We start from the raw sequence: 12,972 nt of genomic DNA, 5'->3' as shown, positions 1-12,972 counted from the left end.
GTATCACTTCCATCGCTCGCAACACGCAATTTGTCCAACATTGGCAACAAAAAACTGACCGCATGCACGCGCGTGGCCAAAATAATGCTCGCGGTATGGCAACACCTCCCTCCACACGCCGTTCCTTCATGCATTTTTGCCACTCATCTCAAACTATAGCTTATTATGTGCACGTGAGAATTCCAAATGAGGTTTATCTGTTTACCATTGCTTAGTAGGGAAAAAGGCCGCTATGGTGATGCAAATTCATTTTTTTGTAATTAGTGATTTTTGCCAGCAGATAAAGAATTAATGCAATCACATCTACTCTTTTTGTTTTGTCATCATTGATAACTATGGGATAATCATTACGCACTGTCACGATATACTGGTCAGAAGTAATGATGCTAATACTATAATACGCTTTTTTTTAAGGCTAGCTTGCGCATATTCCTAGCGACCCATGAAAACTAATTACCCCATGTCATGTCATTGTAATGTAGATACCTATTAAATCATAAACCTTATACTTTAAAAACGGATATGACTCCTTTATCATCGTGGCCTTTTTTTCCACCTAGCAAAGGTCAACAGAACCTCAATTGGTATTTCTCACATAGTAGGCTATAGTTTCTTTGCACAAACGAATCAAACCAAAAAGGCTGGAAATGTCATCAGAATATTACCATAACTACCTTTACCTCAACATAAATTACTTATTAACTGTACTTAAATTCAACACTTTTTGCATGAATAGCCTATCAAGCTGTCCCTTCCTCTCCCTTTCAAATCATCAAAAGGATTATTTCCTCCACATTAGAACATGTAGACTTTCAGAGAACAAAGTAAATATAAAGGCCAGATATAAACAAACATTCATAACCACACAATACTACCTGAAGAAAGGGAATATGCTGAGGCGAGCTGTTTTTACCCCCCCCCCCCCTCTCTCTCTCTCTCTCTCTCTCTCTCTCTCTCTCACACCCACTCACAACACCATGACAGTTGACGATTAACAATTACAATTCCTTTTTTTATAGCAGAATCAACACAAAAAGCCAACTTACCAGAAATGTAGTTTGAGCATGCAAGTAACAACAGACGACTTGGAAAAATTGACCGTTTATTATCCGTACAAACAAATATTAATTATCCTTTACACTGGGAAATACACTAGACCAGAAGACCAACTAACTCCGACCTCCACCCTGAACCTATTCCACCATCCTCGAGGAAGAAAATATAAGTCCTCTATTCACAAGGCTTTCCGAGAACAACAATAGTAGACATGGGAACAGCTAACCAACGGAGTGAGATGTTTTTCGTTTATGTGTAAAGAGGGAAGACCAAGGAGGAAAAAAAGGAGACACCAGATGCAAGATATTTCCATGTACTAATAAGGAATATCCACACGAGATGAGGAGAAAGATGAACAGGAGGAAGAAGTGGAGGAAGTGTAGGAGGAGGCAGAGAAAAAAACAAAAGGCAGAGAATGAGAACAATAATAACATGGAGAATAAGGGGAAAAAAAGGGAAATAAGGAGAGTGGAAAGATAGGAGGGATGGTCATGATATTCATAGCTGCTGTTCTTGGCATTATATATTGATATGAACTCTGAAGCCATGGAAATAACCAAGGGAAAAAGTGCAAAAGTGTGGGTGAAGGAGGGAGAGATAGCCATAAAGACATCTGTTATTATTGTTCTTGTTGATGTTCCCCTTGAGAGCCATCTACCTACACTTGCTAGTCATTAATTCTAAGGGAACCCATCGTCATCCTCCTCAGCCATCTCCTTCGCCAACTCCAGATCCTGCTGCTCCCTCTCCCGCCGCTCCTGAGAAAGAAGAGCAGATCCATGAATAAAGAGGGTTGCAGACTTAAATGAGGGAAATGAAAAGAATGAAAAGACAGTAAAATAAAACCATCTGCATATGAGTATAAGATTCAGGAATGAGGGAGGGTGAGGCCCCCATACACACACAGTTAAATTGTCAGTTTTCCAGACAATTCAGGCGACTGCAGTCAAATCTGAAAGTGTGTGGGTGGAAAATGAACTGACAATCTCCCTGCGGCCCGAACTGACAAACTGTCGAGCTCTCCTAAAATCTGAACTGCAGTTCTCCAAAAATGAAGCGTGACATAAAAGTGTATGGGATGATTGTCAGTTCCAATGTCACTTAGCAAGCAGCTGTTGTTCAGCAAGGAGGCATAACCAGTCTTCTTATAGGGGCAAAAATGCACTTTTCCCTCGGAAAGTTTGCTATTAGCTGACTGGGTGAATATACAATGTCAAAATAATATCATTGTATTTGAAATAATTACCAGGTAATCTGAATCAAAACTTAATTACTAACTCAAGCTTCTCCCTCTTATATATGTTACATCAATTAAAAATTATATTGAGTTAGATTATAAAGTAATGTGCATGTAATTCTCAACTTTTTTGAAGTCCAGAATCTACTCAAATGTCCCAGATGTGAGTATGACTGATGAAGTAATGGTGTGAATAAAAATTGTATGCTTTGTTGCAAATAGGCTATTCGATAAACGTATTTCATGGATCACTTCAGATAAAACTGTAATCAATAATTTTGTTTTACATCTATACTTATGAAACAATTAAAAATAATGATAGTTGTGACACAGACACGTTAATGAGAGAAATGAAGAAGAGGGAGAAGGATGGAGGGAAAGGTAGAATATAAACTGTTTTCACTCCTGAGGAAGAAAATGGATACAACAACAATAATAATAACAATAATAATAATAATAATAATAATAATAATAATAATAATAATAATAATAATAATATTAATAATATTAATAATAATAACAATAATAAGAGAGGTTATCAGATAGAGAGGAAAAAGGAAATCAAAAACAAAAGAGAGTGAGAGTTTGGAGAGGATGAACGAAAAATTGAGAGAAGCAATGGCAAAGATGAGGAAAGAAAAGAGGACAGGATGGCAAGAGCAGCTCACCTCAGCACTTTCCAGATCCTTGTTGTAGGACTTGGGTGGGTAGCGCATGGCCTTGACGGACTGGTTGTGGATATCGAGGCAGAAAGAGATGCGCTGGTGGTACACGGACTGGGGCTCCCGAGTGCAGTACACATCCACGGTCTCCTTGCTCTGCATGTACCCATGTTCGTGGTCAATCACAGCCTGGAAGATATGGGAAGGTTAGCTTTTATACAGTAAAGAAGACAGAGATATGAACTGTGTAAAGAAGCCTGCAGTGTGTCAAAGTGGGATGGAGAAAGTATGTAACGAATATCTGTACAAGTGTTTTGCCATGGGTGTCACACAAAGAAAAGTGGATTGAGGAGTAATAATGTAATATATATGAGGAGCTTGACTGACTGATTGATTGATTGAAAGATTGTGGCATGAAGTCATGGCACTGCAACTACTGTGGTCGTATAACACCAAACATGTTAAAATCAGACTGAATATATTCTTATAAAATGTTAAAGGTGCAAAATAAAAATTGTTAAAATAATAGTACAAGCTTGTGGTCTGTTAAGATGGTATGAAGGAAGTATGTGACAAAGATGCATTCTGGAGTTTTGGCATCAGTGTAACAGCAAGGAGAGTAGATTGTGGAGTGACTTACTTGATGAAGTGTGATACTCTGAGATGGTTTGGACTCATCTTAAGAATGAATGACAATGACCATATAAAAAGTGTACGAGTGTAAGATCAAGGGGAAATAGTATCAGTGACAGACCAACAGTAAAATGGATCAACAGAGTAGAAGAGTATTGGGGAGATAGAGTCAGGAGGCACAGGATTGAATGTGTTTTAAGTGCCAAAACAGAAAAACTGATCCCTTCTACAATGACCACCACCTTGGGAAAAGTTAAAATGAGAAGATGGGGTGTCAGAGATATAGATAGATATATAAATGAAGAAGATAGCCCAAGAACCAGACCTGCATACCTCAATCACACCGTCCCTGATGGCCTTGGCTACAATGAACTCAGCGTCTTCCCGGGAGCCCAGGGTGAGCTTGGAGGCCACATCAGCGAGGGAGATGCGGGAGTATGAGAGGGAGATGGCACGCAGGCCAGTCTTGATGACATTGTGGCGCAGACGCAGGATCAGCATGAACGTGTGATCCTCTTGGAACTGGAAATAGCAATAATGTAAAAATAAACAAATAGAAATATAAACAATAATAAATAATTTAAACATTACATAAATAAAATCATAGTTAATAGTCAATTCCCATGACTTAGGGTCCTCCAGAAACTGGAAAAATTATAAAATAAATAAATAAAGATAAAAATGGATAAAAATAATATATGTATACTTCTTTCCAGTACTTAGAGGAGTGTTTTCAGTAGCTTTCAACACTCCTCTAAGACTTGTAATGCCAGGCCTACCAACCTCTCTTCCATGTTGTGTTTCTCTTAGATGTCTTCTTGTCTTCATAGCTTCAATTCATATTCATATAGTCATATGGAGACTTTTCCTTTGCTTTCACTGTATTTTTTGGCACTGAATATGTATATCTATATTTTTAATACCTTTGTACAACCCTTACACTTCTATATATAATCTGCTCGAGTGTTGGGATGGAAAGCATCTCTCTTTGTTTTTCATTACAAAAATAAACTAATCAATCAATGACTTAATCTAATGCCAAAGAAATTTCAAATGCAGCCCTCTACAAATTAATGAATAATGGAGCTTTTTTTTGTGTATGTATGTGTCCCAAGGTTGGGCCCAAGAACAAGTACTCATTAAGTAGTACACAATTTAATGCATTTGTATTCAGACTCAGGGTCCAGAATTTGTTTTGTATTTGTACTTGACCTTGGACTCAGAGCTCAATGTAACTAAAGAAAGTACTTTGGAGCACATCTACAGTGAACATAAGGTGAGTGGGGAATACAGTAAACTCACTTTTACAGACCTCAATATAACAAAGTTCAGATTTAACAAAGTTTTTTTGCCTCTCCAGTACGTGTGGGAATTTACCAAACAAGTTTGGTAAGTGCAGAGCTATGTTTGGGAGTGGGCTAGCCCAGCATGTACATGCACATCGGTCAGCGTAACATGGTCTCCAATGTGTAATTAGTTTTAATTTCCCTGTATGGGTTTAGTTTTTGTGATGACTGCATGTATGTAAGAAGGCAAACTTTCATCTAATACAATGAACAATTTTTGTTATATACGGAGGTGGTCAAAAATAACAAACTTTCAGCTAATAGCTATAAAGAACAAAGTATATACATATATAACAAAGTTTGTTAAATAACAAAAGTTCAGATCCCTCAGCTATAATGAATTTTTTGATATAATGTCACCCCCTTTCCCCCTATTGGTTTGTTAGTGTGAGTTTACTATATATCTGATTCATATTGTAATTAATAAATACCTTCCAGGGCTTGGATTCAAGTACAGTGCAATAGTACATGTTCCCAAGCTCAACTAGAAAACTAAGTACTTGAACTTGTATTTGTGATATGGTAATGTACTCAAGTACAAACAATGGTGCGTTCCGTGCCTCACCTTGGTCTTGTACTCGTTGAGAGTGTTGGTGAAGTGCGCCAAGTTACCCAAACGCACTGTCTGGGTCAGCTGCAGGTATGGGGCCAACGCTTTGCGCATGATTGCTTGACGGAAAATCTGTGTGAAGATAAATTAAGCTTGACGTTCATCAAAGCTAAAAGTACATATTTATATATCCTTATCATCAAAGTACCTAGCCTACCATAGCCTGGGTGGGGAGTCTAAAAGGCCTCAGTCAAAATGAAGTAAAATGAAAAACAAGAATTATTAACAGATATGTAAAAAGAGATATTTTATCTCTTTTTATGAAGATAACTTAGTAACTGTTTTACTGAATTTTATTCTAATATTATATATGAATTAAACTGATGAAAATAATGTAAACCAAGACCTATGTTAGTCAAGAGCAAAGGTGTGGTGGAGCATAGAAGCACTTGCTGACTTTTATTTACTGAACTAGTAGACAACAAATAAATCTGCATATTAGAAGTATTAGAAATTATGGCAATATATTCTATGCCCAATCCTTTCTGGCCCTCTAACACTGATGGCAGTTTGATGAGCCACACAACATACCCAGTCATACAGTGAGTCTGAACTATTAAGGAAAATCTAGTTTTAATCATCATCCTTCCACAGGTCACCCAGTGTCCCCTCCCCCTCCATACCTGTCTCTCCGGGATATCACCAAGCAGCAGCTCCACCACCACCGCCAGCTTCTGCACGGCCTGCCTAAAGCCGATGGCCGTCTGCTGCGGGGCCTTGCGCAGGGCCTGGATCAGGTGCTTGTGGGCCTCGGAGTATTCTAGCTGGATGCCCTTGATGCGGCCCATGTAGTAGTGGTAGCGGGCCACCTCATTGTTGTTGGCCTGCAGAAAAAACACTTTTCATGAAAGTACCTGCAGCATAAGTCAAGTTACACATGTAAAAACAGCCTTCAGTCACTCATTCTCCTTTCTCTGTTCTCTCTCCCAACCCTAAAATTTCCTTCTTCCTCATTTCACCTCCTTTCTCCTCTCTTTTCCTTTTTATTCACTTAATCCTTCAACTTCCATCTTCCTCCTCCTCCTCATAAATGCAAACCTAGTCATATGAGGAGAAGGAACACGAGTCTTATGCATGTCTAAATAACTGCAACACATCAGTTAAATGAAAGTAGGAAACTTTTCACAGCGCAAGAGAGATATTTCAATATGGACATTCTTACGGATTATACTGAGCTATGGATTTGAAAAAGATATATAATTAAACTTTAAACAAATGCCTTTAGTACCTCAATTTATTTCCTCTCCAATAACAAAGCATCACATAGATAAACAGCATCATACAAATAACAATGGTGCAAATTAATTAAGAGCTTTTTTCAACCCTTAAGGTGATTGTGATGTCGAGAGGATGATGTTCACTGACAGATATGGATGGGCTTCAGGAAAAATTGGCATGTCTCATGAGGTAGAGGACGAACACTGTGGAGTAGCAGAGGAAGTTGAGCACAGTACCCAGACAGAAATACCCATTGGAGAGAATGTGAATGAATTACCAAACAACGAAAGTACACACAAATAAGATTAAAGCCGTGAATTCAAGAGAACAAACCCCAGCAAAATAGGAAGGCAGTGTGGGAAAATAGTTGAGAGAATAAGGAGAACGGACCATGAGAGGATTGAAGCATGCTAAGAAAGAGTCATACCTTGGTTTACGAGCTTAATTCGTTCCGGACTTTTGCTCACAAATAAAAAAACTTGTAAACCAAAACGAATGCACACAATAATGCTGAAAACACAAAGATTACACACTAGAGGACAAACACAGACGGACACAAGTGCGTGGGTGCTGCCTCTGCAAGTGTACAAAGCGAACTGAGACCCCATTCCCAATGTTTTCTGCTCTGAGGACTCTCATCTTGCGGAGAACAAAGGGAACCCATGCTCGTGTCTTTGACAACCAGGATGCTCATACACCAAGTCATTGCTTGTAAACCAAGGCAATTTTAGCGATTTATTTTTGCTCATAAATCAAAACACTTGTAAAGTAAGGCACTCATAAACCAAGGTATTACTGTATATTGAAAGGACCGAATGGAAACTCTCTGTCTTGACCACACTAACACAATCTATACACAGCTTCTCTTTAGTTGCTATTGGTTTTGTTCAAGGGTATGGATGTCAAAAGACTGAAAACTTGAGCACTACATTCTACTACAACAAAGCACCAACAACTAAAGAGTAAAAAGCACTGGTGGGCAAAAAGCACTGACGGTCAAGTAGCACTGTACTGACCTGTTGCGGGAACTCTAGCTTGACGATCAGCTTCTGTGCCTGGTCATAGAGGCAGTAGTGAAGGTAGTTCCTCAGCAGGCAATTGATCAGCACTGCCTGACCCTCGTGGTCCTTACGTAGAGTTGCCTGGCAGAGTCGCTGGTGCATGAATCTGGCAAGAAACAGGATACAAAAGAAAACTTAGAAGCAACAAGAATTAGTATCTAAAGGTTATTATATCACTTAGGGAAAAAAATCAATATATGTAGAAAACAACTTAGATGCAACACTACATCAGCATCTAAAGGTCTTTATGTAACAGAATTGAACAAGAGATAAGTAAATAACAAATATAGAAAATCAAAATCTGTGGTAATCTAAAGCAAATATCAATATTATCACTAACACCATTTCCATAAGAGGAAGCGTGTAACATCAAAATAGCATTAACTGAAAAAAAAACAATACAACAAAAAAATACAATGAAAACTATGAAAACAGTATACAATGAAAACAATACAAAAAGAATAAAAATATACAATTAAGAAATTACTACAACAAATAAAAAATACTAAGAAGAAAAACTAATATGAGGCATAAAAAGAAAAAAAAAGAAAATCTTGCGAGAGTTAAGCTTGAATACAAAACATTACTTTGACAATCTATTCTTGATGTCAACCTAATTCTTCATAGTATTTTCCCCATTTTATCAGTACTTACTAGTTAGAATGGTGTAAATGGATTGGCTAAAATACAGAAAGTGGTCACAGTTTCAGCAACATCTACTCACCCCCTGATCTCGTCAAGTCGCTTGTTGACCTCATACACCCTGGAGTGGTAGAAGTAGCAGCGGGCAGCCAGCAGGTCAAGGGTGCGGCGGTTGACTGAGGTCACCTTGGTCATCAACAGGTCTGCAGCACCACACCAAGGAATTAATATTATAGTTTGTGATGAGAGACTGGCTCTTTTGGTGTTCGTCTGTACTGATACAATACAAATGAACAGACAGACAGACAAGTAATTCCTGAGTTGCCCACTTATCATGCTCATGAGCACCCCACAATTTATTAATCTGCATATATCATCAGTGAAATTTTAGGGCTAACTCCATCTTCATATCTCTTCAAGAAATTCTAAGGTCTTATCAGTTTTATTTTATTGCAGAGTTAATGAAATGACCTCTCTCTCACTCTCCCCACACACACCTGAGCACTTGATGGCATCCTGAGTGTTGTTGGTGTCAAGGAGCCTCAGCAGCACCAGCAGATGGATGTACACGTCCACCTCCAGCAGCAACTGTCCTCGCTGCCTCACCACTGGCCCTGAAAAATAACACATTCAGTTTCTCTTATGGTAAAAGCAGATGTATAAACCAAAGGCTGTACATACATAAAAATGGGAGATACAAATGACCAAAACATACTGTAAAGAAAGATAGTATCCACAAAGGCTATACATATGAAGAGGGAGGAAAAGTCCTCAACATGCTGTTACTGAAGAGGAGGATACAGGTAACTCTCGATTTACGCGAGTTTGGTTTACGCGTTTTTTAAATAATGCGGGGCCCAAAATCCAAATAAATGTTTAATTTACACGTTTTTTCACTTATACACGATATATTATGGACTGGCCATTAGATGTCTCGCGCAACTGGACTCACATGGCGCCGCGGCCACACAGCCGAACTCAGTTCTTCCTGCGTGCCGCTTGAACAACAATACAGTACCCACGCTGCCACGCTACTCAACAATAGGGGTGGCCAAGTACCGGTACCAGCTATACGGTACAGTACCAGTACCAGACTGCTCGGTACCGGTACCAATACTAGCCAGTCACTCATGGTGTCCCTCATTTCTTCCTCACACGAGTGAGGCTGAGACTGAGTGCCTGAGTGGATATCTCGGTGATGTGGATTCTCTCTCTCTCTCTCTCTCTCTCCACTGAATGAAGTGAATATTTATTTTTTGAAAGAAACCTACCTCTTGTTTAATTTACATTGCTTTTGATTTACACGACCTCTTCAAGGACACAATACTCACGTAAATCGAGTTACCAGTATTCAGAATACACTGCTTTAGCTTCAAAAACTTTTCTTAATGGTAAAAAGTTCAATAAAAAAGGAGAATAGAAAAACACCACCAATGTGATTCTTAAGTAGAAATAAGAGGAGATGCATAAGAATACACTGCCTTGCCCTACCTTGCTCTACCCCAACAACACCCTCCTTCACATACATGTCCTATTTCTGAACACATCACTATAGTACAAACACAGTAAATTTACACAGTGCCTTATTCTTACACTCATAACACTACTACTACTACTGCCATTACTATCACCATCACATCCCTCAACCTTTTTCTTTCCAGCACACAATGAAATATAAGCTGCCCCATCCTCACACACTGTTACATATCCTCCTCCGACCCACTGAACACAGAGTGCTATGTAGCATCCTTCCATGTACCCTACCCTCACATCCAAGGCATTCTCTACTCTTATATGTCACACCACCTATTGCTCCATATCATACCTCCATCCATAAAGGCTAAACACCACCCCAATACCTACCCTGAGAGCTGGTGTCTGTGTCCATGGGCTCCTCAATGAACTGCAGGATGGCCTCACGTTCCTGCTTGCTCTCAGCCCGCCCATAGTAAGTGGCAACCAGGCGACGCAGCACATTGGGGGTCAACTTGCGTCGCGTGGCCGGGAGTGCCCTCAAGACACGCAGCACAAATCTGGGCTCTTTACTGACGATGCTGCGCTCCACAAGTCTTATCTGTTCCTTGATATCTGTTGAGGGAAATTCATTATATTAACATTATCATCATCATCTTCTGCCATTACACTGCAGGAATTTTTCACAGAAACAAACAATTCCCAACAGAAATGGATATAAAGAGAGGTGAATAGTGCAATAAAATTATAAAAGAAAAATATTGTTGAATACAAGAGCATGACGGTTCCCTAACAGATAAATACAGACTAGAATCAGGTCTATGAACACTAATTTTAGTATTCCTTTCCCCTATAAGACCAGGAATCTGTCTCAGCCACTGGAACGACTGTCTTGACCCTAGGGTCTATTTATTAATAAGGAGAACCTCACCTTAACCTAACTGAGAGTAATCTATTACCCCTAAAATAGTGACCTATTGCCACTTAACAGTAACCCACTATCATTGCACATAGTTACCTATTGTCAGTAAGGATAGCAACCTATTGCTAGTAGAAATGAGCCATCACAAAATTCAATCTAGCACATCATGGCTCTTTTCTGGTGATGACATTAATATCTGATCCCTTAGCCCTTTCCATCCATGACGCAGACGTCAGCGTCACAGTATGGAAAGGGTCAAGAGGAAATGAAAGAGGATTAATCCTCTTCTAAACCTGTCAATCCTCCACTAAATTCCTCTTAATCCTCTTCCATTTCCTCTTAAGAGCTTTAAAAGAGGATTAAGAGGAAATGGAAAAGGATTAAGAGGTTTAGAAGAGGACTAACCCTTTCCATACTGTGACGCCGTCGGACGCTGACATCGGCGTCGCCGGAGTGAAGGGGTTAACTCTACATGTTGACTAGTCATTATGGCAAGAAAAGTCCCTAGCCCCAGGTGACGACCATAATCATCCATTCAATTTTTGTAAACGTGCTAGTATTTGTTACTAGAGAGTGACTCAATTTAAGTGCCATAGTTTATGAAATCTATTTACAAAGCCTTTCATTTTAAGATATATTATAAAGATTGCTATTTTTTATTAATATGTCATAATGTGATGTAAAAATATGGAAACATACCGAAATGTAAATATTCGGAAAATAATACTGATTTACTATTACCAGTTACTGAAAATGACATCAACAAGCCAGCCTTCATGGGGTGGATATGGCCCGCAGGCTGAAGATTGCCCACTCCTGGTCTAACCAGACCAGAAATTACATCATGAGCCCTCCTAAGCCCCCATTTCTGCATTAGTGGTTATAAAGAACAATAAGTAGTAAAACAAGATATCAGAAAATATAGCATCAAACCCCACAGTGGGATTGGTAAGAAACTAGATAATATATCCATTATCCCTGATCTTCATAGTCCTCCCCTGATACCGAAAAACATCATATTTTACCCAGGTATGAATGTGCCGTGTCTCTGAAATAGAATGCTTGGGGATTGTTAAGGAAAGTGAAGCCTACTAATTTTGAGAGACTGGCTGTTTATTTCTGAGCAAACTATGTTTTTTATCATGAAGTTTTGTTATCTAGAAGTCACTAGATGATTGATTTTTCAATGCCTGGGGTGCACCCACCACCACCCCACTCCCATCAATGATCACTGGCCAATGGAGTCGATCCACCCCTGCTGCCGCCCAGCCCCATCCTGCGCTGCGTATTTCCACCAGCTCACATCACATGCCAATTAACCGTGCAGTGCAATGTGGTGCGGCGACAGTCTCCAGTCTCCAGGCTCCAGTCTCCTCAGAGGTGTGGGTTCAAATCCCACCGCTGCCACCACTGTCATGCCCCGAGATATGATTTTCTACTCAATAATACCCACACGTCCTCTGCATGTATCGAAACACACAAGAAATTAATCAAGACAAGGAGAGGATATTTGCCGGCTGCCTGGGATTGAACCAACAACCAGTATGACAGGAGAGCCACTCCTTACCGAGTCGGCAAAACAGGTAACCCACTCGCCAAGTGGATTATGGGAGGCTACCTCATCAGGCCTAGTCGCCGCACTACAACCTAACCTAACTCAACCTAATGGGGGAGAAGGTGGGAGGCTTTGCTTTCCTCAGCCCCCCCTTGTACCTTCAAAAAGTCATCCTTTACTATACTATATTCAGGGACCAAAAAAGAATCCATAATTTTAGTATTAACTTCGTAAGAAGTGGCTACACCTTCAACATTTATCAAATTCTCATGTCTGCTAAGCAATTGCCCACCACCCCCTTACAGCCATGAGCATAAGCTTAAAACTGGGTCTATGGTCATTAAATTATAACTATCACCCCTTTAAGGCCATGACTTTGTATTATATCCATGATCATGAGTTTAAATGTTCCCCCCCCTGCTGGCCCTGACGGGGCGCTGTGACCGCCAGGCCGGAGTGCACCTCCCCTACCTTCCAGAGTGACGGTGTCCGGGTCCTTCTTCTCCGTCTCGCCCTCCTTATCCTTATCCTTGTCCTTGTCCTTATCCTTATCCTTA

At 39.8% G+C, this 12,972-nt stretch overlaps 1 protein-coding gene across 1 annotated transcript in view; it reads right to left on the bottom strand.

Annotated features, from left to right (window-relative positions):
- Positions 1 to 1,089: 1,089 nt before the first annotated feature.
- The window catches only part of LOC127005850 (probable 26S proteasome non-ATPase regulatory subunit 3), a 12,018-nt gene continuing 135 nt past the window's right edge, over positions 1,090 to 12,972 (bottom strand). The window contains exons 1-10 of the mRNA XM_050875128.1: positions 12,887 to 12,972; positions 10,329 to 10,553; positions 8,963 to 9,079; positions 8,548 to 8,668; positions 7,779 to 7,929; positions 6,168 to 6,368; positions 5,500 to 5,616; positions 3,922 to 4,110; positions 2,962 to 3,144; positions 1,090 to 1,814 (exon numbers count right to left, since the gene is read on the bottom strand). The exon at positions 12,887 to 12,972 is cut by the window's right edge and continues 135 nt beyond it. Of these exons, the coding sequence (XP_050731085.1) occupies positions 1,737 to 1,814; positions 2,962 to 3,144; positions 3,922 to 4,110; positions 5,500 to 5,616; positions 6,168 to 6,368; positions 7,779 to 7,929; positions 8,548 to 8,668; positions 8,963 to 9,079; positions 10,329 to 10,553; positions 12,887 to 12,972 (1,468 nt within the window). The 3' untranslated portion in view covers positions 1,090 to 1,736. The remainder of the gene's footprint in view (positions 1,815 to 2,961; positions 3,145 to 3,921; positions 4,111 to 5,499; positions 5,617 to 6,167; positions 6,369 to 7,778; positions 7,930 to 8,547; positions 8,669 to 8,962; positions 9,080 to 10,328; positions 10,554 to 12,886) is intronic.

This window comes from Eriocheir sinensis, chromosome 31 (genome assembly GCF_024679095.1).
Source record: "Eriocheir sinensis breed Jianghai 21 chromosome 31, ASM2467909v1, whole genome shotgun sequence".
Classification (NCBI taxonomy): domain Eukaryota; kingdom Metazoa; phylum Arthropoda; class Malacostraca; order Decapoda; family Varunidae; genus Eriocheir; species Eriocheir sinensis.
The sequence above is the reverse complement of the archived record's forward strand: the minus strand, read 5'-3'. Positions and strand labels throughout refer to the sequence as shown.